The following is a 23,997-nucleotide window of genomic DNA, read 5'->3' as shown; positions in this document are numbered from 1 at the left end:
CCCACCAGGTATGCGGTACATACTCGTGCGACTTGGCCAACGTTGTCTACCTCATACACTGCAGGAAAAGACATCTCAAGGCGTGGTACATTGGCGAGACCATGCAGACGCTGTGACAACAAATGATTGGACATTGTGTGACAATCGCCAGGCAGGAATGTTCCCTTCCGGGTGGGGATCGCGTCAGCAGTCAAGGACATTCAGCCTCTGATTTCCGGGTAAGCGTTCACCAAGGCGGCCTTCAGGACATGCGACAACGCAAAATCGCTGAGCTGAAACTGATAGCCAAGTTCCGCAGGCATGAGTACGGCCTCAACCGGGGCTTTGGATTCATGTCACATTAAATTCACCCCCCACCATCTGGCCTGGGCTTGCAAAATCCTACCAACTGTCCTGGCTTGAGACAATTCACACCTTTTTAACCTGTGATTATCCATCTCTCCAATCGCACTGTCTGGACCTAGAAATACTTAATTACCTGCAAATACTCCCATTCAATGTATCATCTTGCATCATTGAATTTGTCTATATATGTGGTTGTGGAACCCACCTTTTCATTCACCTGATGAAGGAGCTATGCTCCAAAAGCTAGTGTGATTCAAAACAAACCTGTTGGACTTTAACCTGGTGATAGAACATAGAACATAGAACAGTACAGCACAGAACAGGCCCTTCGGCCCTCAATGTTGTGCCGAGCCATGATCACCCTACTCAAACCCACGTATCCACCCTATACCCGTAACCCAACAACCCCCCCCCCCCCCCCCCTAACCTTACTTTTATTAGGACACTACGGGCAATTTAGCATGGCCAATCCACCTAACCCGCACATCTTTGGACTGTGGGAGGAAACCCGAGCACCCGGAGGAAACCCACGCACACAGGGGGAGGACGTGCAGACTCCACACAGACAGTGACCCAGCCGGGAATCGAACCTGGGACCCTGGAGCTGTGAAGCATTTATGCTAACCACCATGCTACCCTGCTGCCCCTGCTGCTGAAGTGTTGTAAGACTTCTTAAAGATACTCAATAACTGAGCATCCACAGCCCTCTGGGGTAGACAATTCCAAAGATTGACAATAATCTGATGAATCCGAAATGATAAACCTCTGATCCTCAGAAGATTACACCTAGTTACAGACTCTCCAGCTAAGTGAAACAGCCTCACATCATTTTTACACTCCAAATCTTATATGTTTCAATGAAAATACCTCTGATCTATTTAAACGCCAGACAGTATAGGCCCATTCTATTCAATGTCTTCTCACAGGGGGAATCTCATTCCAGGGATCCAACTAATGAACCTTCCTTGCATAAGACAATTATATTATTCCATAGATGTGCCAATAAATATGCAGTTTTATGGATTTGGTGCCCAGAATATCTGCTTAATTCTCAGGGACTATAATTCTCTAACGCTGAGTGCAGGAAACCCTATGTTGGCCAAATGTGATATTTCTAAACCTTCATGAGTATTTGCATAAATATTAATTGTTAATAGGATTATATAAAGCTGATTCATTTTGAGGATTGACGTAGTTGTATCACAGATATAGATTGGACGAAATAAACCGTAATGTCTTCGATCACAATAATGATTAGTCTGCCAGATTTCTGCACGAACAATCCTCGGAAATAGGTTATATTGACAGATTTAAATTATCAGTGTCATTAATCAATGAAACTTTTCAATTTAGAATTTTGTCTTACCTTGCATGCAACTCTATGTGGACAAAGTTTTCCAAAGCCCAGTGGTGGTTGAATCCGTCGAAGTAGAGTAACTACATCAAGATGTTTTATTCTTCCTCTATCAAGAATTGAATTTTCAAACCGTGAGAAAATGATCAGTTAAAGATGTATAATGATCAAACCTACCATACTTCTCATTAGTTCACAAGCTAATAATCTAATTTAGTGCCAAATTGCAATATCTATCTCCATAAATGTCTATGTTTCCAAAAATTAACTTTGGTCTGAAGATATCTTAAATGAACTCTCCAAGAATTGTAGTTGAAAGCAACAACAACACATGGGCAGCAGAGTTTTGGATGGCCTCATGTTTACAGAGGGTTGAATGCAGGAAGTCATCCAGGAGTGAATTGGAATAGTCAAGTCTCGAGGCAACAAGGTCATGAGTGAGGGAATGTCGAAGGACAGTTAGTGTGTTGTTATACTCAAAATCAGTTTACTTAGAAACTGGTTCCTGCATTAAGAAAAAATCAAAAAATCAAGGGTACCACAATTTGGACTGGAAGTTTCAGGTCTCCCAGCCACAATACTGGCAATTCCCGCACAAAGTTAATGGACCTTTGGCTAGTCCATCAAATTTTTGGGATCGGAAAATTAAAGATATAAGGCTCGGTTCTCCATTTGGAAAATTATGTTCCACCGCAATCAGTTTATGGTCCCACTGGGAGCATAATATCCATCCCCATCATACGGGGAATCCTGCTATCTGGCTGCCATTTTGAGCAGGTGGCCCAATAGTGAGGTCCAATGGCTGGCCAAACCCCCCACTCCGTACCGTAAATCAGCCCTGAAACCCCTTCTCCCACCGCACAGCATCCCCCACCCCTAGATTACCTGGGTGCCCCCGCCCACCCCTAAACTTGGGGGTGAACCGAAACCTCCCCCCAGGGACCCCTGTAATAGGGAAACCTCCCCACAGTAACCCCCTAAGTATTGACAAATGCAGTCCTGGTGTAATAGGACCCTGAGGAGTGTCAAGGGGTTTAGCCTATTGCTCATGTGTCCTTCTGCCACTGCTCGGCTGCAGAGGGAGGGTCCCCCAAGGGTCCTTATGGTTGGGTGAGCGTGGGCTGTGGCTAAGGGGTTGATCCCGGTACAATCCACTAGCATGGGCGTCCCATGTCTGGGCTGCCCTTTCCAGCCTGGGAAACCTGAAGATCACTCTTAGCATGGTGATCTCAAGCAGCCCTGTGTTCAAAACCATCATCCTTGTCTGACCTGTTTAAACTTTGAATGACCTTCTTACTCTGACCTGCTCTGCCTGATCAGACAGTTCATTGAAGATGCAAACCAGGAAAACATTCTATTTCCTCACATCTGCTCCCTTGGTCCTCTACTTTTAAAACAACTGCTTTTTGAAGTGTCTGAGCCTTGCTAAAAAGCCCACAACACTTGAAAAGCCTTGAAATCCCTGAATCCTTTGAAATGCTTAGCATTCATTCAATTTCGCAGCGTAGTACCTTTAACTAGCCTCTGACTGACAGCTTAATGGTTTAGATACAGTAGGCTGAAGGTTTGTTTATTTATCTTTCCCTTCACACTTGAATGCATATGAAGTATCTTATATTGATCCTAACCACAATGTTTATAAACAACCTTGTTCTGATTGACAGCTGCCTGCCACTTCAAAAATGCTAAGTGCTTTCACTGCCTCTTTTCTAACCACAGAAAATACTTTGAACCATAGAAAAGGTACAGCACAGGAGGAGGCCATTTGGTCCATTATGTTTATGCCAGCCTGAGGACACTCAGGTGCCCTTTCTAATCCCAACTTACTGCACCCAGTCCATAGTCCTGTGGCTTACAGCACTTAAGGTGCAGATCCAGGTACTTTTAAAAAGAGTTTAGGGTCTCTGCCTCAGCCACCAACTCAGGCAGTGAATTCTAGACTCCGACTACCCTCTGCATAAAAACATTCTTCCTCATGTTCCCACAACACCTTTCACTTATCTTGAACCTATGTCCCCTGGCTCTAGAATTCTCTACCAAGGGAAACAATTTTATCCTGTCCACTCTATCTCTTCCCCTCATAATTTTGCACACCACAATGAAATCACTCCTCACCCTTCTTTGTTCCAAGGAGAATAAGCCGAACCTATCCAATCGTTCCTCGTAGCTACATTTTTCAAGTCCTGGCAACATTCTTGTAAACCTCCTCTTCTGCACTCTCTCCAGAGCAATTATATCCTTCCTGTAATATGGTGACCAGAATTGCACACAGTACTCCAGTTGTGGCCTCACCAGTGCTTTAGACAATTCCAACATTATATCCTTGGTTTTATATTCTATACCTCTGCCACAGAAGGAGAAAGTTCCATATGCTTTCTTTCAAACCTTGTCTACTTGAACTGCTGCCTTTAGGGACCTGTGTACTTGTACGCCAAGATCTCTCAATTCATCTATTCCATTAGTATATTCCCATTTATTGTGTACTCCCTAAAACTGTTTGACTTCCCGAAATGCATTACCTCACACTTCTTGGTGTTAAATTCCATCTACCACTTTATTGCCCACTCCACCAACCCATCTGTATCATTTTAGAAATTATAGCTATCCTCCACTCAGCCAATCATTGTGTCGTGTGCAAATTTCCCAATCGTGCCCTCCATGTTCACATCCAAATCGTAATATATAACACAAACAGTAAGGGTCCCAACACCGAGTCCTGTGAAACACCACTTGAAACAACCCCATTTGCAAGGGCAAGTATCGGCCATTACTCTTTGTTTTCTGTTAGTAAGCCGACCGTTTAACCAGTTTGTCATATTGCCCTGTATCCCACGGGCTTTTCCTTTCTGCCATGTGGAACCTTGTCAAACACCTTGCTAAAATCAATGTATACAACATCCACTACACTACCTTCATCAACTAATTCAGCAGGGGCATGGGAACCTGGAGTGTAGTTTTGGGGTACGGGAGATTGAGAGTATAGAGATCAGGAGCACAGATTTGACTTCGCAGGAGGGTGCCAGTGTTCAGGTAGGTGGTTTGAAGTGTGTCTACTTCAATGCCAGGAGTATACGAAATAAGGTAGGGGAACTGGCAGCATGGGTTGGTACCTGGGACTTCGACGTTGTGGCCATTTCAGAGACATGGATAGAGCAGGGACAGGAATGGTTGTTGCAGGTTCCGGGGTTTAGGTGTTTTAGTAAGCTCAGAGAAGGGGGCAAAAGAGGGGGAGGTGTGGCGCTGCTAGTCAAGGACAGTATTACAGTGGCGGAAAGGATGCTAGATGGGGACTCTTCTTCTGAGGTAGTATGGGCTGAGGTTAGAAACAGGAAAGGAGAGGTCACCCTGTTGGGAGTTTTCTATAGGCCACCTAATAGTTCTAGGGATGTAGAGGAAAGGATGGCGAAGATAATTCTGGAAAAGAGCGAAAGTAACAGGGTAGTTGTTATGGGAGACTTTAACTTTCCAAATATTGACTGGAAAAGATATAGTTCGAGTACATTAGATGGGTCGTTCTTTGTACAATGTGTGCAGGAGGGTTTCCTGACACAATATGTTGACAGGCCAACAAGAGGCGAGGCCACATTGGATTTGGTTTTGGGTAATGAACCAGGCCAGGTGTTAGATCTGGAGGTAGGTGAGCACTTTGGAAACAGTGACCACAATTCGGTGACCTTTACGTTAGTGATGGAAAGGGATAAGTATACCCCGCAGGGCAAGAGTTATAGCTGGGGGAAGGGCAATTATGATGCCATTAGACATGACTTAGGATGTGTTGGTTGGAGAAGTAGGCTGCAAGGGTTGGGCACACTGGATATGTGGAGCTTGTTCAAGGAACAGCTATTGCATGTTCTTGATAAGTACGTACCAGTCAGGCAGGGAGGAAGGGGTCGAGCGAGGGAACCGTGGTTTACCAAAGAAGTGGAATCTCTTGTTAAGAGGAAGAAGGAGGCCTATGTGAAGATGAGGCATGAAGTTTCAGTTGGGGCGCTTGATAGTTACAAGGAAGCGAGGAAGGATCTAAAGAGAGAGCTGAGACGAGCAAGGAGGGGACATGAGAAGTCTTTGGCAGGTAGGATCAAGGAAAACCCAAAAGCTTTCTATAGGTATGTCAGGAATAAAAGAATGACTAGGGTAAGAGTAGGGCCAGTCAAGGACAGTGGTGGGAAGTTGTGTGTGGAGGCTGAGGAGATAAGCGAGATACTAAATGAATACCTTTCGTCAGTATTCACTCAAGAAAAAGATAATATTGTGGAGGAGAATGCTGAGACCCAGGCTATTAGAATAGATGGCATTGAGGTGCGTAGGGAAGAAGTGTTGGCAATTCTGGACAAGGTGAAAATAGATAAGTCCCCGGGGCCGGATGGGATTTATCCTAGGATTCTCTGGGAAGCCAGAGAAGAGATTGCTGAGCCTTTGGCTTTGATTTTTAGGTCATCATTGGCTACAGGAATAGTGCCAGAGGACTGGAGGATAGCAAATGTGGTCCCTTTGTTCAAGAAGGGGAGTAGAGATAACCCCGGTAACTATAGGCCGGTGAGCCTAACGTCTGTGGTGGGTAAGGTCTTGGAGAGGATTATAAAAGATACGATTTATAATCATCTAGATAGGAATAATATGATTAGGGATAGTCAGCATGGTTTTGTGAAGGGTAGGTCATGCCTCACAAACCTTATCGAGTTCTTTGAGAAGGTGACTGAACAGGTAGATGAGGGTAGAGCAGTTGATGTGGTGTATATGGATTTCAGTAAAGCGTTTGATAAGGTTCCCCACGGTCGGCTATTGCAGAAAATACGGAGGCTGGGGATTGAGGGTGATTTAGAGATATGGATCAGAAATTGGCTAGTTGAAAGAAGACAGACAGTGGTAGTTGATGGGAAATGTTCAGAATGGAGTTCAGTTACGAGTGGCGTACCACAAGGATCTGTTCTGGGGCCGTTGCTGTTTGTCATTTTTATAAGTGACCTAGAGGAGGGCGCAGAAGGATGGGTGAGTAAATTTGCAGACGACACTAAAGTCGGTTGAGTTGTAGACAGTGCGGAAGGATGTTGCAGGTTACAGAGGGACATAGATAAGCTGCAGACCTGGGCTGAGAGGTGGCAAATGGAGTTTAATGTGGAGAAGTGTGAGGTGATTCACTTTGGAAAGATAACAGGAATGCGGAATATTTGGCTAATGGTAAAATTCTTGGTGGTGTGGATGAGCAGAAGGATCTCGGTGTCCATGTACATAGATCCCTGAAAGTTGCCACCCAGGTTGATAGGGTTGTGAAGAAGGCCTATGGTGTGTTGGCCTTTATTGGTAGAGGGATTGAGTTCCGGAGCCATGAGGTCATGTTGCAGTTGTACAAAACTCTAGTACGGCCGCATTTGGAGTATTGCGTACAGTTCTGGTCGCCTCATTATAGGAAGGACGTGGAAGCTTTGGAACGGGTGCAGAGGAGATTTACCAGGATGTTGCCTGGTATGGAGGGAAAATCTTATGAGGAAAGGCTGATGGACTTGAGGTTGTTTTCGTTAGAGAGAAGAAGGTTAAGAGGTGACTTAATAGAGGCATACAAAATGATCAGAGGGTTAGATAGGGTGGACAGCGAGAGCCTTCTCCCGCGGATGGAGGTGGCTAGCACGAGGGGACATAGCCTTAAATTGAGGGGTAATAGATATAGGACAGAGGTCAGAGGTGGGTTTTTTACGCAAAGAGTGGTAAGGCCGTGGAATGCCCTACCTGCAACAGTAGTGAACTCGCCAACATTGAGGGCATTTAAAAATTTATTGGATAAGCATATGGATGATAAGGGCATAGTGTAGGTTAGATGGCCTTTAGTTTTTTTTCCATGTCGGTGCAACATCGAGGGCCGAAGGGCCTGTACTGCGCTGTATCGTTCTATGTTCTATGTTCTAACCCCTCTTATCAATTAAATTTGTAGGCAAGATCTTCCTTTAACAAATCCATGCTGACTATCCCTGACTAGTCCATGCCTTTCTATGTGACAGTTAATCCTATCTCTCAGGATTGATTCTACTAATTTGCCCACCACCGACATAAGACGAACTGGCGTATAATTGTTTGGCATGTCCTTCTATCCCTTTTTAAACACGTTTGCATTTCTCCAGTCCTCTGGTACGTCCCCTGTATCTAGTGAAGATTGGAAAATCATCCTCAGAACATCTGCTATCTTCTCCCTGACCTTTTAGCATTGTTGAAACAGTTTCTGAAACAGAGAATCCTGCCCACAAAATTGTTACAGCACAGACGTTCAGCCTGTCATGTCGGTGCAGCACTCTGCAAGAGCAACCCTCTTAGTGCAACAACCCTGCCTTTTGCCTGTAGTTCTGAAAGTTTCTCTTTTGAAAGCCATGATTGAATCTGCCTCCATCACACACTCAAGCAGTGCCTTGTAAACCTGACCACTCGCTGCGTAAACAAATTGTTCCTCATATTGCTGTTGGTTGTTTTGTCAATCACCTTAAATTGCTGTCCTCTGCTTCTCAATCCATTTCCCAATGTGAACAGTTTCTTCCTATCTACTCTGACCAACCCCACATGATTTTGAAAAATGTTATCAAATCCTTTCTCAATCTTATCCAAGAAGTACAGCTCCAGCTTTTTCATCCACATAGCTGAAGTCCCTAATCCTTGGAACTATTCACACAAATCTTTTCTGTACCCTCTCTAATACCTTCATACCTTTCTGAAATATGATGCCCATTACTGAAAGCCGAATAGAGTTTTACAAAGTTTATGATAAACTCCTTAATTTTGTGCTCTATGTCTTTATGTACAAAGCCCAGGATTCCTTTCTATTAACTCTTTCAATCTATCCCTGCCACCTTGAATGATACATGTACATAACCCCCGGGTCCTGCTGCTCTTAAATCCCTTTATAATTGTACCCTTTATTTTATATTGCCTCTGCTCATTCTTCCTATCAAAATGAATCACTTCATGCTCCACTGTATTAAACTTAAACTGCCACATGCCACTCTTCACTGCCTGTCTGTGTCCTTTTGAAGTTCAATATTATCTTCCTCACAGTTCACAATACTTCCAATTTTTAAGTCATCTGCAAATTTTGAGATTGTGCCCACTACACCAAAGTCTAGGTACTGAGCTCTGGAACACCCAACTCTACATCTTTCTCCAGCCTGAAAAACAAGTGTTCACCAGTACTGTATTTCTCGTCAGTCAGCCTCTTTAATTCCATGAGCACTAACTTTGTTCACAAGCCAGTTTTGTGGTATTTAGTCATGACAGAATTAAATCAAATTTACTTACTTTGCTTCTGGATCATATTCAGACCATATTCTTTTAAATTCTTCCAAATGATGAGGACCCAGAATGGACCAATCACGTGTTAAATAATCAAAGTTGTCCATGATGACAGCCACAAATAAGTTTATAATCTGAGATATAAAGACGGAAACAAATGTTTGTCCATTTGGGAATGCTTGTTTAAGTTAACAGTTCACTTTTGTGTTAATTTTATGTAGACAAGTGCAATATTAGCATTCACTGGAGAAATTTATTTCTGGTTACAATGTTGTATCGATATTGCAAAAATATCAATTTCCGGAGAACTTAGAACATTCTTTTAATAACACTTTTGATATTCTGGTCGATATAGCATAGATTTTCAGATCAGTTTTGCTCAGTAAGTAGATGTAAATTGTGCAAGCTTGTTCAGAAAATCTCAGCCAACACATGCACCTGCAACTGAACTTGCATTCTGAAGGAACAAAAGGATAGGATTTAAGTGTGTATCTGTCACACAGCGCCACCAAGAGGAAATACCATGAAAGTCAACAATAAGCACTCACACATGATATTCATTGACATTAAAAACCTTTGAAGCTGGAGCTTTGTGCAGAAAATGTATTTGTAAAAGTTTGCAAGGATGCTTCATCAGATAACATGAATGTGATACGAATTGTCTGAAGACTTAAGGCACTGTAGGTGAAGGTGTATCTGTGGAGGGCATGGAAACATGTACATAGAACAGTAAATGCAGTGGTCAAATTCATAAATGGCACGGTGACCCAGTGGTTAACACTGTTGCCTCACAACCTTGGGACCTGGGTTTGAATCCTGCCTTGGGTGACTGTGTGGGGTTTGCACATTTTCCCACTGTGTGCATGGGTTTCCTCCGGGTACTCCAGTTTACTCCCACAATCCAAAGATGTACAGGTTAGGTGGGGTTAGGTAGGTTATGAGGATAGGGTGGTGGGGGAATGGGCCTAGGATAGGGTGTTCTTTTGGAGGGTCAGTGCAGACATGATGGGCCAAAAGACCTCCTTCTGCACTTTAGGGATTCTATGGAACTAAGAACACAAACTACAGCTTGCTAAATGCATCTTGTAACCAGCAGCAATTTCTGCTCTGTTGCCTCTTTAGTATCCGCCCCTTTCTCAATCATGATCCCATGGGATGTTCTTCTTCCAGAACCACCATGGTGATTCTTCTTTCCAAAAATCCATCCATCCTGTGGCAGAATCATAAACTGCCATTCACCATGTCTGCATCAATACCAGTGATATATCGGGTCTGAGAGTGCTGGACGTGTCTGCTCTAACCCTGTTGCCTCCTACAATTACTTATTTTGGGCGGAATCTTCCATCTGTTCAGGCTGACGGGACCTTCCTGTCCTGCCGACATTGCACCCCTGCCATAGGTTTCTGGTGGCATGGGGTTGATTCAATGGGAAAATCCCATTGACAGTGGGAGGACCAGAAGATCTCCGCTGCCTGCCAATGGTAGGGTACCTCCTGCCGCGGAGAAACATTTTTTTGGAATAAATTTTATGTATCCAATTCATTTTTTCCAATTAAGGGGCAATTTAGCATGTCCAATCCACCTAGTCTGCACATCTTTGGGTTGTGGGAGCGAAACCCACCCAAACACGGGGAGAATGTGCAAACTCCACATCGACAGTGACCCCGTGCCAGAATCGAACCTGGGACCTCGGCTCTGTGAGGCAGCAGGGCTATCCACTGCGCCACCATGCTGCCTGGCATGGAGAAACATGCCACAGGGTGGCCAGAGAATCGCGCCTTTTATATGAAGCGCTCCATCTTTCACAAGACTCTGTGGAATCCCTAACGTAAAGCTGAAAATATTTGAAAGACAATATACCAAGATGGCTATAATTAAAGATGTGAAAATACTTTTTACAGACAAGCACAAGGCACTTAAACATGCAAAGATTTGGGAAGGAAAACCACCAAAATCAACTTTAAAATAGTTATAGAGGCAGAAGAAAAGAAAATTAAATCAAGTGTAAAACAAAACTGAAGTAAGAATAAAAGTGTATATAACAATTCAAGAAGAAAATAAATAATCAGGCTAGAAATTCAATGGTTTTGTGACCATTTTATCGAGGATCTAAGTGGGCACTTAGACTTCTAACATGGTGGGCTAGAATCACACACTAATTATGAGAGAGTAGTATGCCTGAAACATGCGCGAGTCCCTTGGTATAGGAAAGTAAAGAACCCAATGCTTGTTTAAAGCTTCTTATATAAGAATGGGTTGCCTAAAGGCAGCCATGAAAATCAGATATCCATGTAATATAACCAATGACTGCAGCAAGCTGGCACCAGAAAGATAAGTTTAACTTAACTGAATGTGGAGCCACAAGGTACAGGAGAGTTCCTCCCAGCTCCACATTCAAAGCATAGGCCACTGCCTAGCAGCCCCACACCCACCCTCCAACCAGTTTCAAAACTGCTTCACTGGTGAACTGCCTGAATCACTCCCAATAGTTGTCAGCATCTCACCAATTACATTTAAATAAGGCTTGGGATCCAATTTTGAGTTCACTTTGTGCTTACCCATTCAGGCACAGATTCAATTTATGTTCCTTTTAAAAATAACAAGGAAAGCTGGTACTGTCAGATATGGAACTGGAATAGTTATGACTTTGATCTGTCTTCACAGAAGAGAATGCAGAATTGATTAAGTTGGGATGGGATCTCCATAAATGACAGCAAATTGTGACAAAACAGGGACAAAAATTAAAAATATTCCTGAAATACACAAAACATTCAATCTAGATAACATACATTTCCATGAGTTCTAAAGGAAGTACCTATATAATAAAATAAAACAAACCTAGAAAGAACATCAAAGAATGAAACATCAATGCATTTTAAAATTATGACTAGAACTAGACAGAAAAAAAATGCAGTTAATTTGTATTTACTGGGACAAAAGGTGAGAGATTTGCATAAGGATTTACATAAGGAAGAACAGGGCAGTGTGTAGATAAACCCGCAAATTACTCAGAGTGGCAATCTCTGGTGGATTGCCACCCTTGACGGATTTAGCCACTCTGTAACTGCAAAGCACCGTTCTCACCCTCAGTTATCTAGGTAAGATGGGGGTAGTGAAGCATGCCCCTGGTTGCATTGGTGTGGAGTAACTGGGGCACAGGGAGGAAAGAAATGCCCTAGTTTATGGTGCTAGCTGCCGTAAAAGGGACAATTTAAAGGGAGTAGGTAACTTTCAAAGATAAGTGGTTCAGACAATGGCAGGGGTTGGGATGGGAGGGTGAAGAGACTGAAGGAGAGGGCGGGGTTCAGGTCGAACCGGGGTGGGGGGGGGGATCAGAGGAGGGTGGTTGGCTCAGATATTGTGGGGGAGGGAGGTCCGTGGATGGTACCCTGGGGGGGGGTCTACTGTGTGGGTGTGTGGTTGGGGGGAGGGGATGTCCTGTGCAAGGCTGGATCTGGGTGTTTAAATAGTTATTCTGGAGTTAGAAGTGATTTTTTTCCCCCTGAGTCTTTCACAATAACTATCAGGGCAAAACTGGCGGAACCATCCAAAGTTAGCGATTTAAATTCCTTCTGTCTTATGGTTCTCAGCCAAGCGTAATTGTCCAGGTGAAGTTAGCACTTCTGGGTAATTGTCGGGTTAGCCCTTACGTGGGAAAATTCCAGAGGGATTCCGCAGCGCATCATTGGGGTTCCCCCTAAATACAGCACTGAGGAACCAGGAAGTTATCTGCTAAATCCAAACAATGTGTATGTTAATACAAAGAATAACATGTAAATAGAATAAGTTTTCAGGAAAGGACATTGAAAGAAATAGAAATCAAATTTAGATAAGTTTCTGAGGAAACAGTGAATTGAGGAATATGGTGAGAAAAAGGATGCTGGTCTTCAGCATAACCTAAAATGAGCAATTTTGTTGGGTTTGCCTTTTCCTGTCCTAAAATTTCCGGTGTCTAATCTATAATATAGGGAATATAAAATTATAGGAAATACAAATGTGCATTTATTTACTTTCACTTTTCTCACCAGCTTCCTGTGTCAATTTTGTTTCTCCTCACAGGTGAGAATTTTAATCTGATAAAGTTGGTGGGTTTCTATGCAGGTGGCAGATTAAAGCACCAGAAATAGTCAGCATGTCAGCAAAACTGCAGGAACCTGCCAACTTCGGCTTTTAACCCGAGCATGTTCTTCAGAGTGTGGCAGACCTCTGTGGTATAGGCAGGCCTGACACTTCAGAGTAACTAATTGCAATTTTAACCCAAGATTCTAACTTTAACTCTGTGTGCACGGGTTTCCTTAACTTTCTGGAACATATCTGGTAAAACTTGGCTGGAGGATAGTGGGAGTTGACAGGGCTGAGCAACTGGCAGACAGGAAAGGCTTCACATACTGATAGAAACAGAAGGTATTGTCTTCACACTTATACAATACGTCAACTCTGACCCTCGAAGGTTCCCTTTAAAAATTGGGGCTGAAAGCAGGATATTATCATGCTCTAATTAATTGGGACGATGATAAGTCAGATGCAAATGCAGTTACTGGGTTGAAAGTTACAAACACCCTGCTGAAATTTTTGAGTTTCCAATAAGCTACTGGCCTCTACAATCGGGTCTAATAATTAAAATTCAGCAGACTCTTGCCGAGGAATGAACCACATCATATAATTCATGGTGTGGCCACTGTGTATGTGTCAACCTCAACAGTGAACATTGGGAGGCTACTCCCAATGACATCACAGTCATGCCCATTCCAGTTCCTAATTAATATCCATATCCATGCATATCGTTGGATAGTCATGAGAAACAGGAACTTTACTTGATTTTCCTCGCATCCCAACCTACTAGAGATAAGGTTGAAAGTGGTGCCTATACCACTATTCCAGATAACATTTATACTTCAGCACAGACCAATGGCTGATCCTGGTACGTTTCTGTTGTTACGGTTCAGCAACTTTTTTCATAGAACAGTACAGCACAGAACAGGCCCTTCGGCCCTCGATGTTGTGCCGAACAATGATCACCCTACTCAAACCCACATATCCACCCTATACCCGTAACCCAATAACCCCCCCTTAACCTTACTTTTTTTTTAGGACACTATGGGCAATTTAGCATGGCCAATCCACCTAACCTGCACATCTTTGGACTGTGGGAGGAAACCGGAGCACCCGGAAGAAACCCACGCACACACGGGGAGGACGTGCAGACTCCGCACAGACAGTGACCCAGCCGGGAACTGAACCTGGACCCTGGAGCTGTGAAGTATTTATGCTAACCACCATGCTACCGTGCTGCCCCCTTTTTTCAGTACAAAGACTTGCTGCCTAATTTGCTGGCTGAGCTGTTTAGGAACTTTGGGGAGCATAAATTGTCTGGTTACATGAATGTTAACTTATCAATCATTTATAAGTAATTTCTGGAGAGATTTCAATAATCATGAAATTCAAGCCAACATGAATATGAATACCACATACCAGAAATGCGCATAACATATAAAAAGTGATGAAATATACAATAGCAAAGTTGCTACCACAGGTTAACTCTTCTCCTGGGCCATAGTCTGACTCCGGGTCACAGCGTCTTCCAGGCATGCATGCTAACATGATTTCTTGCCAGGCTTCTCCTGTGGCACACCTGTTGAAATAGTATTATGTCACCAGAAAGACCACAAATGTAATTTAATATTCACATTGACTGTTAATGTAATTGACGCAAGACATTTTGGGGGTAATTTTCACCATCTATTACCTAGGTGATCAGCTGGCAGAGTGGATCACCTGCCTGTTGTCTAAATTTAATCCCATTGAAATCCCTGAACCAATGCGATTTATGCATAGTTTGAACTCAAAGTCCTGATTTTGTGATACATTTTCTACTTTTTCCCAATTTACCTAACCTACAGGTGCAATTTTTCGGCTGCATTGCTCTCTATGCCAATCCTGCAATTTAGGTGAATAGCGGGAGGAGCCCTAAACAGGTTTTGTGGCAGACACAAAACCGATCACGAATGCTCCTGACCCGTGGCGCCCGATGTGACCTTGATCACGCCCTCACTGGGCATGAACCAGATCAGCATATTAAAATGAGTCTTAAAATTAATTTAAATATGCATAGCTCATTCGAGGCCAGAGTCTTCCGGCTCCCGGAATTCACGGCCCCAGGTATACAGTGCAATACTCTTTCGAAGCAGTACTGGTTTTCAAAAATGGACACCAGCGGTAATAGGCTCTGCAGAGGTGCCCTCACTGGGGAGTAGGGGTGGTGGGGGGGGAGGGGGGGGGGGGGGGGGGGGCGGGGGGAAGGAGGAGGTCAGACGATGCCAATATGCCAACCAGGATGGATGGAGGCGGGACTGGATCACTCGGATCTCGGAAGAGCCGGTCTTGCCGATGTCTTTAGTTCCCCACTCCGAAAAAATTCCAAGTGTGGAAGAGTCATCAGACGCGAAAGGTTAGCTTTTTTCTCTCCCCACAGATGCTGCCAGACTTGCTGAGATTTTCCAGCATTTTCTCCACAAGTAAATGTAATGTGGCTCGATCAAAGGACAAAGCTCTCCATCAGCTATTAGAGATCCTAGTATCACAGAGATTCTTGGAAGTATAATCTCAAACTAGTGTTGGATTGTAAAAGGCTACATAAAGTAATGTTATTCAACACTTGAGTTTCTTGGTTATGTGTCAAAATGTTTGTTGTTATCAAAGCCAGTGCAAACGAAATGGAAACCAATGACTAACATCATAGACTGAAAAGTAGGTCTGTAATACTCAGCCATCCCTTCTGCTATTGATGGATCCTATTTGTAAATGGGCTGTGAATATTTGCTGCTTGCTCCTTGACTGATTTTCTTTTCTTTTATCTAACAATATGGATGTTACCAGAACTAACAATGCCTATCGCCAACACTATTTTACCTGTGACAATAAATTGTAAATCTCTACACAGTGCTATGCTTCCTAATGACACCTTTCCATTGTTGCCATCGGTATTTGACATAGCTTTGTGTTCAAATGCTGTATTTGTCTTCTCTTTTTACCTCCCTCACAGAAAAACATGGGCCGGGATTCTCCCCAACCCGGTGGGGCGGGGGGTCAGCGGCCGCTGACGTCACCACCGGCGCATGCGCGATAGGAGGGGGTCTCTTCCGCCTCCGCCATGGTGGAGGTTGTGGTGGCTGTGGTGGCGGCGGAAGAAAAAGAGTACCCCCACGGCACTGGCCCGCCCGCCGATCGATGGGCCCCGATCGCGGGCTAGGCCACCGTAGGGGCACCCCCGGGGTCCGATCGCCCCGCGCCCCCCCAGGACCCTGGGGGCCTGCTCGCGCCGCCAATCCCACCTACACCAGAGGTGGTTTAAACAACGTCGGTGGGATTGGCCTGTCAGCGGCGGGACTTGGGCCCATCGCGGGCCGGAGAATCGCCGCGGGGAGCACGCCGATCGGCGGGGCGTGATTCCCGCTCCCCCCGATTCCTGGGTGGCGGAGAATTCCGGCCACGGCGGGGGCGGGATTTACGCCGACCCCGGGCGATTCCCCGACCCTGCGGGGGGTCGGAGAATTCCGCCCATTGTCTTTTTTGTGGCTCCTTGACAAAAGCTGTGACCCCATGAGGGGTACTCTGCAGCTGAACTTTTGGGGACAAAGATTTAGCAGGGTGAGTCACTGTTACTGGCTTGTGGACAAATTGCAAATTGCCTATTTAATGGTTTGACAGCATTAACACACCATCAAGCAACAGAATTTAGCAGCTTATATAACTATGGAGGGCTATGGGTGGGTGGATAACATATTTTCATCACGTAACAAAATATATAGGGAGATGATCAAGCCATGGTGATGCCACTAAAATCAGGGAATGCTCGGAGAGCATAATTAGAGGAGTACAGATATCTTGGAGGGTTGTAGAGGGGGTAACAGAGATAGGGAGGGTGAGGGCATGGGCGGATTTCAAAACAAGGATTAGAAGTTTAAGACCAAGGCTTTTTATTTAACCAGAGGCCAGTGCAGGTTAGTAAGCACAGCATTTGGTGTGATATAGGACATGAGCAGCAAAGGTTTGGATGACTTAAGTCTATGGATGGTAATGTGGAAAGCTGGCCAGCAGTGGTAAAATAGTCAAATCTGGAGGTAATAACGATTAGATTAGGGTGTCAACAGCAGAAGAACTGCAGCAGTATGAGGCAGATGATGTTGCACATGTAGAAATAGGCAGTATTAGTGACAGTATAGATATGTGGTTGAAAGTTCATCTTGGACTTGCCATCCATCTAGTTCAGCCTCAGACAGCTGCCAGGGAGACGGAGGCAATTGGTGGCAAAGGAGCGATGTTTCCGGTGAGACTGAAGACAATGACACAGTCTTTGCAATATTTAATTGGAGGAAATTTCTGCTCATCCAATACTTCCGAGCGGCCTGCCGTTCCCGACCGGTTCACGACGGCGGCAACCACACCTGGTCACTGACGTCGTGAACATGGGCGCCAAAGTGCCGTTTGAAGCTTGTGGGGGGGGCGTAGAGGGGAGTGAGCACCACGGCCATGCTCGGGAGGGGACTGGCCCGCGATCGGTGCCCACCGATCGTCGGGCCGCCGTCTCAAAGCGACGCACTGTTTTAAAGGATCATCCCTTTAGTCAACTCTGTCAAAGCTTCAGACTTCCAGTGGCGAAAGTGAGTGGTCGCCCATTTGATGGTTCCTGCCCAAGGTAGATTTTTTTCAGTCCTTCCCCACCTGAATGGTGTGATGTTTGAGGGCAAAAGGTGTATGAGTGCCCAGGGAAGGTAATACTCCTCTGGTGAGGTTGGTGTATGGACCAACGAACGAGAAGTTCCACAAGAAAGAGAGAACAGTTGGAGCAGGAAAATTCTTGTGGTGCCACACAGGTTAAGATGGTGGAGGGCAAAGCAGCATTTTATTTTGACTCGCACGAGAAGGTGATGAACTTTGAGACCATGGACTGGGAGGAGTATGAGGACATTGAACTTTGAAGAGGAGTTTTTTGTAAATTGTGGGACACACTGGGTGGGTAAATTGGGGTAGGTTTCGACAGGGAAGCGTTGATTGTGAGTGTGCCTTTTGTTTCACTTTGTTTGTCGGTAGTTGGGAGGGGGTGGGGGGGGATGGACAAGAAGGGTGAGGGGAAGCTAGGGCTTTGGGTGGAGGGCGCCATGCTAGTTGGGTGGGAGTGAAGTGGAGAGTTGCCAAGAGGAAGGCATGTGGGGGGGGGGGGGGGGGTGGTTTGGTTCTTTGTATGGTTATGGAGGGGATTGGGGGTTGCGGGGGGGGGGGGGGATTGCTGGTGTTATGTCTGAGGGTCTGGGTGTGGGGGTGGCCCCGAGTCTGGAGGTGGCAATACTCGGTAGTCTGGGAGTCCAGGTGGGGAGAGAGGCCAATGTATTGGCCAGAGATAGTTAGGTTCTTGATTAATAAGGGATCAGGGGTTATGGGGAGAAGGCAGGAGAATGGGGATGAGAAAATACCAGCCATGATTGAATAGCGGAGCAGACTCGATTGGCCAAGTGGCCTAATTCTGCTCCTATATTTTATGGTCTTATGGTATTGGCCTTTGGCTCCCTCATAGCCAGGAGACATGTTTTGTTGTGTCAGTGGGACTCGGAGCCGCCGAAGGTGGGGGTATGGGTGAATGATTTGGCAGAATTCCTGCTGTTGGAGAAGGTGAAGTTCACTTTACAGGAGTCAGTAGAGGGGCTCACCCAGAGGTGGAAACCGTTCATTGACTTCTTCCATGTGGTTTGAGGGATCAGCAGGGGGCAGGGGAGGGGATGGAATAAGGGGGTAGAAATTGGGAAGGCAGAATGTGGTGGGGTGTTGGTATTGGGAAAGGTTGGTTTTCTGATATTTTTGTATGTACAGGTATATATATATATATGTAAAAAGCCTTGAATAAAGCCAATGCAGATAATTTGCAAAGGATAAGGAAGTATAGTTTGTCATTAGTGACTTTGAAGAAAGCCGTTTCAATATTGCAACAGAGGATTCAAACACGGAGTTCCATAAAGATACACATGAATTTAGAGAAGGGTGGAAGGTGACAGGAGAAGCCGATTGGATGATCTCGATCCTGTGGAAAGTGAGGTTGGAGGAGATGGGGAGGGGGTTTATGATGTTCTACACTTCAGGAAAGAAGCTAGGTCTTACCTTTGCATTTCATGATGATTCTGGAATAGTAAACAGTTTTCACAGGCAAGAGCAGGACCCAATAATGCATTATAGTCCAGCTGCATCTAGTGGTGAATGGCCAAAACCAGTTGTCCACCAAATTTTTTAAAGTCTGAGTCCCTTACACTGAAAGGAGCAGAGGTGATAACCTTGCTGTGGAGAATGACCGGTTTGAGAGGCAGTTTGGGTTTTAAAACGGGATGAGGGCTACAAAGGTGGAGGTGAGGTTGAGCAGATTAATAGCTACAAAAATGTGATGAATCGTTTATGTGTTGATGCAAGGATTAATTAATGACAGTGAATGAAGGATCTAAATTAATTCAATTGCATTGTGGTATGTACTTTTACAGTATTAGACACTTAGGGCAGGATTTTACACACCTCCGGCTGCGTACTTCACTGCAGCAGAGGTCACCCACTGCTGTCAATGGGATTTCCCATTTTATGCGCCACTGACACTGGGAAACCTGTGGCAGTGGTTTGCATCAACAAGACCGGAGGATCCTAGTGGTGGGAACGGCCGGCACATTCCGGCCTTACAGTTAACTACACCATCAGCTGCCAAGGCCCAAAGCTCTGCAATTCACTCCCTAAATCTCTTTAGCGTTCCCTCCTCCATTGAGATGCTCCTTAAAACATGCCTCTTTGACCCAAGGTTTTGGTCACTAATCCTTAGATTTCTTGATGTGGCTCATTATCAAATTACGTTTGATAATTGCTCTTGTGAAAAATATTGAAGCATAGAACCATATAACTCCTACAGTGCAAAAGGAGGCCATTTGGCCCATTGAGTCTGCACCAAACCTCTGAAAAAGAGTACCTTACCTAGGCTCAGTCCCCCGCCCTATCCCTGTAACCCCACCTAACCTGCACATTTTTGGACACTAAGAAGCAATTTATCATCTTTGGATTGTGAGAGGAAACTGGAGCACCCGGAAAAAACTCATGCAGACACGGGGAGAAAGCACAAACGCCACACAGTCACCCAAGACCAGAATTGAACCTGGGTCCCTGGCGCTGTGAAGCAGCAGTGCTAATCACTGTGCCACTGTGCATGTTACTAGATTACAACTGCTTTATGCATATAAATTGTTGTTACCAAGCAATATCTTTCCATCAACTCTTTGGTCTCCATTCTTTGGATGCTGATGCTAAATACTAGCTCATCCATTATCTTTGCCCACTTTTTGGTACCCTTGAGATCCTATCTCTGTGGAGATGCAGTTTTGAATATAACCATGCAGGCTCTCTGCAGTGATGTATTAGATCAAAGATTTGAGATTCATGATTTGACAAAATAGTAGGGTAGTATCAGGCATTCATTCATGCCATATCTTCAAAGTATTTTTTGTAATTGATCATTATTCCACAGTATACTTTACACTGCAGAAGCAATGGCTAGTATTTTATGGTACCCCTCATCCCCAGAGTGGTCTGGGAGGCAGGGGTGGCATAGAATCAGGTGGAATTACAGGGGGTTGCTGTTCTTTTTATTCATTCATTCACGGCATGTGGGAGTCACTGACTAGACCAAGCGTTATTGTCCATCCCTAATTGCCCTTGAGAAGGTGGTGGTGAGCTGCAGTTCATGTGGTGTAGGTATACCCACTGTGCTGTTGGTGAGCGAGTTCCAGGATTTTGACCCAGTAACAGTGAAGGAACGGTGATATATTTCTAAATCGGGATAATGAGTGACTTGGAGAATGTCCAGATGGTGGTGTTCCCATGTGTCTGCTGCCCTTGTCCTTCTACATGGGAGCAGTTGTGGGAAGCGTTCACCTTCCCATTACTGCTGATATTTTATCACAGGGTAGGCGCTGGGTGGCTTGCCTGCCCTTAGGTTAATTGAGACCCTTGAGTAGCCAATTAATGGACATTCAGTGGCTCTTCCTGCCACCTCTGGAACACTTTGCCATGTGGGGAGGCCACTCAGTGACCCTGGTGGACTCCCTGTAGATTCAGGGAGTGGGGTAGGGTCTTACCTAATCAGACACCAGAACCCCACAGAGGGCTGCGACAATGGCATGGGCTCCTGCGTTTGCAATCAGCCCACCCCACCTCATTGGGACTTGCCAGGTTGATCCCAGCAATCCCTGACCCCAATTACCTAACTCCAGGCCTTCACCATCACTGTTGATCATGTAACTTCTGTAGTCCCAGCAGCAGCCAGAGCTCCTGGTGAGACAGCTGGAACTGGAGAGCTACCCTCTTAATGGCCAGTAGCTTTTAGAACCGGAGATCCTGGCTGAGAGGGGCAGTCAGTTATTGTCTAAACAATGTAAAATTATCTTGTGGCTTACCATTTGCGCAGAGGACCGTACCATGGTGATCAAGGTGGTGAATAGCTGGTGGTCAGGGGTAGGAGTTGGTGATGAATAGTTGACAATTGATGGAATTTGCTGGTGGTCGGGGTGAGTAACAGACATTGCAAGGGAGTAAGACAGGGATCAAGTTGTCAATTAATAGGCGGGTGGGTGGTACAGATTGCATAGGGCTGTTTATTGGGAAGCTTGTTGGTTTTGGAAGAAGCACTCCTGCTCCTCTTGGCCCACAGGCAATGCTATAAAGGCATGTGTCTCATAGGTTCAACCATTCACATCTTCCTTATGCTACCTGCTTTACCAAGGCCTGGGAAACCTGTGGTTAAAAGTAGAATAATTGCTAAAATGAAGGTATGCAGCCTCATTATAATATTTAAATGACAAATCCGTTTTCCACGAGTAGTTGCTCACCTGCCCCTCATCCCACCTACATTAAAACTGGAAGTGGTGGAGATTTAAGGTCAGTTAAGTTCCTTTTCAGATTTCTTGCATTTTGACCTCTGGCACTATCCCGGTCCACATGTTTTTGGGAGATACAATTTGGCCCTAAGACTCTTCAGAATGAAACCAAAAACTAATGACATTGAATTGAAGCTGTTGAATTATTTTTGTACCTGAAAAGAAGTAGAACAGACTGGAAAAAAGTCTGAAAGTTGTTATTTCTGTTTATCTGTGTATGGTCTTGCAAGGCAACTTTGCCAAATATCTGGGGGGAAAGTAATATTCATCAGTTACTATTAAATACAATTAGCTTTGTCATTATGTACTGAACTGTGAACTATTATTGATATATTTTGCGTCTGATGAAAGTTATGTTAAATCAGACTTACTTATTTTCAGGTTAGTGAAATTGAAATTAAGTTAAATCTCTACAGAGCATAAATTTATGAATAATCCATTTGTAGTAGATGAATGTAACACAAAGAGCTTTTACAAATTTCAAAAAAATATAATTATGATTATTTCCAATTAATTTCTATTTCACTTCTAATAAATTACAGTTATCAATGAAGCACAACATGAAAACATTTTTTCAAGGAAAATTGAAATCAGGATGTCATTCAACAGGTTACCTGCATGCCAATTACAGCATAGATGAAAAACAGCATGGCTATCAGAAGTGCAACATATGGAAGTGCCTGAGAGGGAAGAACATCGTTACCAAGTTAGGTTGCAATACCGTTACGTGCACATTAAAATAGTCACAAGACATCATCTGATATTTTCATCAATTGCTTTTTAGGCGCTACCTTAATGTTAATAAAAATGTATTCTTTTCATATATGTATTGAAATTGCTGATGATTAACTATCATAATATAGGCAATATTTCTCAGATTTTGGCAGCCTGACTATATAATGAAATAAACAGAGCTTTCAAATATTTTGTGTAAATCAATTATCTATTTTAATTTACTAATTTGCAAGTCTACAATTTGGAGAAAATAATGGAAGGCACATCCAAATTTCCAAGGCATATTTTCAATGATTGAAGTTCTGCACATGAGTGCAAATTCATAATATTGGGCATGATTTATCGGTCTCGTCACGCCCGAATGAATGAATGAAAATCCCTTATTGTCACAAGTAGGCTTCAAATGAAGTTACTGTGAAAAGCCCTTAGTCATCACATTCCGACACCTGTTCGGGGAGGCTGGTACGGGAATTGAACCATGCTGCTGGCCTGCCTTGGTCTGCTTTAAAAGCCAGCGATTTAGCCCAGTGTGCTAAACCAGCCCTGGATATTGGTGACATGACAAGGACATTGAAACGCACAAGAGGCGAAATTTGTGACATTCAACGTCTCGTGCTATTGAAACAAAATCTTGCGAGACGTTGCAATCTGGATCTTGGCCTCACTGGGCGTGGTCTGGATGAGCATATTTAAAAGATCCATGGGGCTAATTTAAATATGACCGCACGGATTCTCCCAGCGCCTGGGACCTAACAGCCATGCCTGGGAGACCTCGCCAGTGTACCATTTAGTACTGGTCCACACAAATGTGGACCATCACAATGGCACTGATGGGGGAAGGGGGCACATAGGTCATTAGAGACTCCCAGGCTGTCAGGCTCTGGGCATGGTGGTACCCTGGCACACCTGCTAACAGCCAGGCATCTTGGTATTGTCAACCTAGCACTGCCACCTGGACATCTTAGCAGTGCCACCCTGACATTGCAAAGGTGCTTGGGTGGCACTACCAGGCTGGAAGGAACACTGCCAGGATGTTAGTCTGGCAGTGCAAAGGTGCTGGGTTGACCGTGCCAGGGGTCGGGCCCAGGGTGGCTTGCCCATAGAAGCTGGGGTGAGGAGTGACTCGAGTATCCCGGAAGAGGTAAGTTGGGTGCTGGGGCAGTTTGGAGGCCACAGTGGGGTCGCTGAGGGGAGTCGAAAGATCAGGGCAGCCTTTAAAAATGGCGTCCCGATCCCCGAGTCATCTTCCTGCACTGGTGGGCTGAGCTGATCAGTTAAGGAAATCATTTAAGTGAGGTTTCGCATCAAGGCCAAAAAATCAGTATAGTGCCATTGAATAGCGTG

General features: G+C 44.6%; 1 protein-coding gene across 1 annotated transcript in view; it reads right to left on the bottom strand.

Annotated features, from left to right (window-relative positions):
• The window catches only part of LOC119973643 (voltage-dependent L-type calcium channel subunit alpha-1D-like), an 863,992-nt gene that overhangs the window by 136,773 nt on the left and 703,222 nt on the right, over positions 1-23,997 (bottom strand). The window contains exons 37-41 of the mRNA XM_038812023.1: positions 22,533-22,598; positions 22,074-22,165; positions 14,441-14,600; positions 8,975-9,102; positions 1,712-1,808 (exon numbers count right to left, since the gene is read on the bottom strand). Of these exons, the coding sequence (XP_038667951.1) occupies positions 1,712-1,808; positions 8,975-9,102; positions 14,441-14,600; positions 22,074-22,165; positions 22,533-22,598 (543 nt within the window). The remainder of the gene's footprint in view (positions 1-1,711; positions 1,809-8,974; positions 9,103-14,440; positions 14,601-22,073; positions 22,166-22,532; positions 22,599-23,997) is intronic.

Source organism: Scyliorhinus canicula, chromosome 11 (genome assembly GCF_902713615.1).
Source record: "Scyliorhinus canicula chromosome 11, sScyCan1.1, whole genome shotgun sequence".
In the NCBI taxonomy this organism is placed as follows: domain Eukaryota; kingdom Metazoa; phylum Chordata; class Chondrichthyes; order Carcharhiniformes; family Scyliorhinidae; genus Scyliorhinus; species Scyliorhinus canicula.
This window is presented reverse-complemented; position numbering and strand designations above follow the sequence as displayed.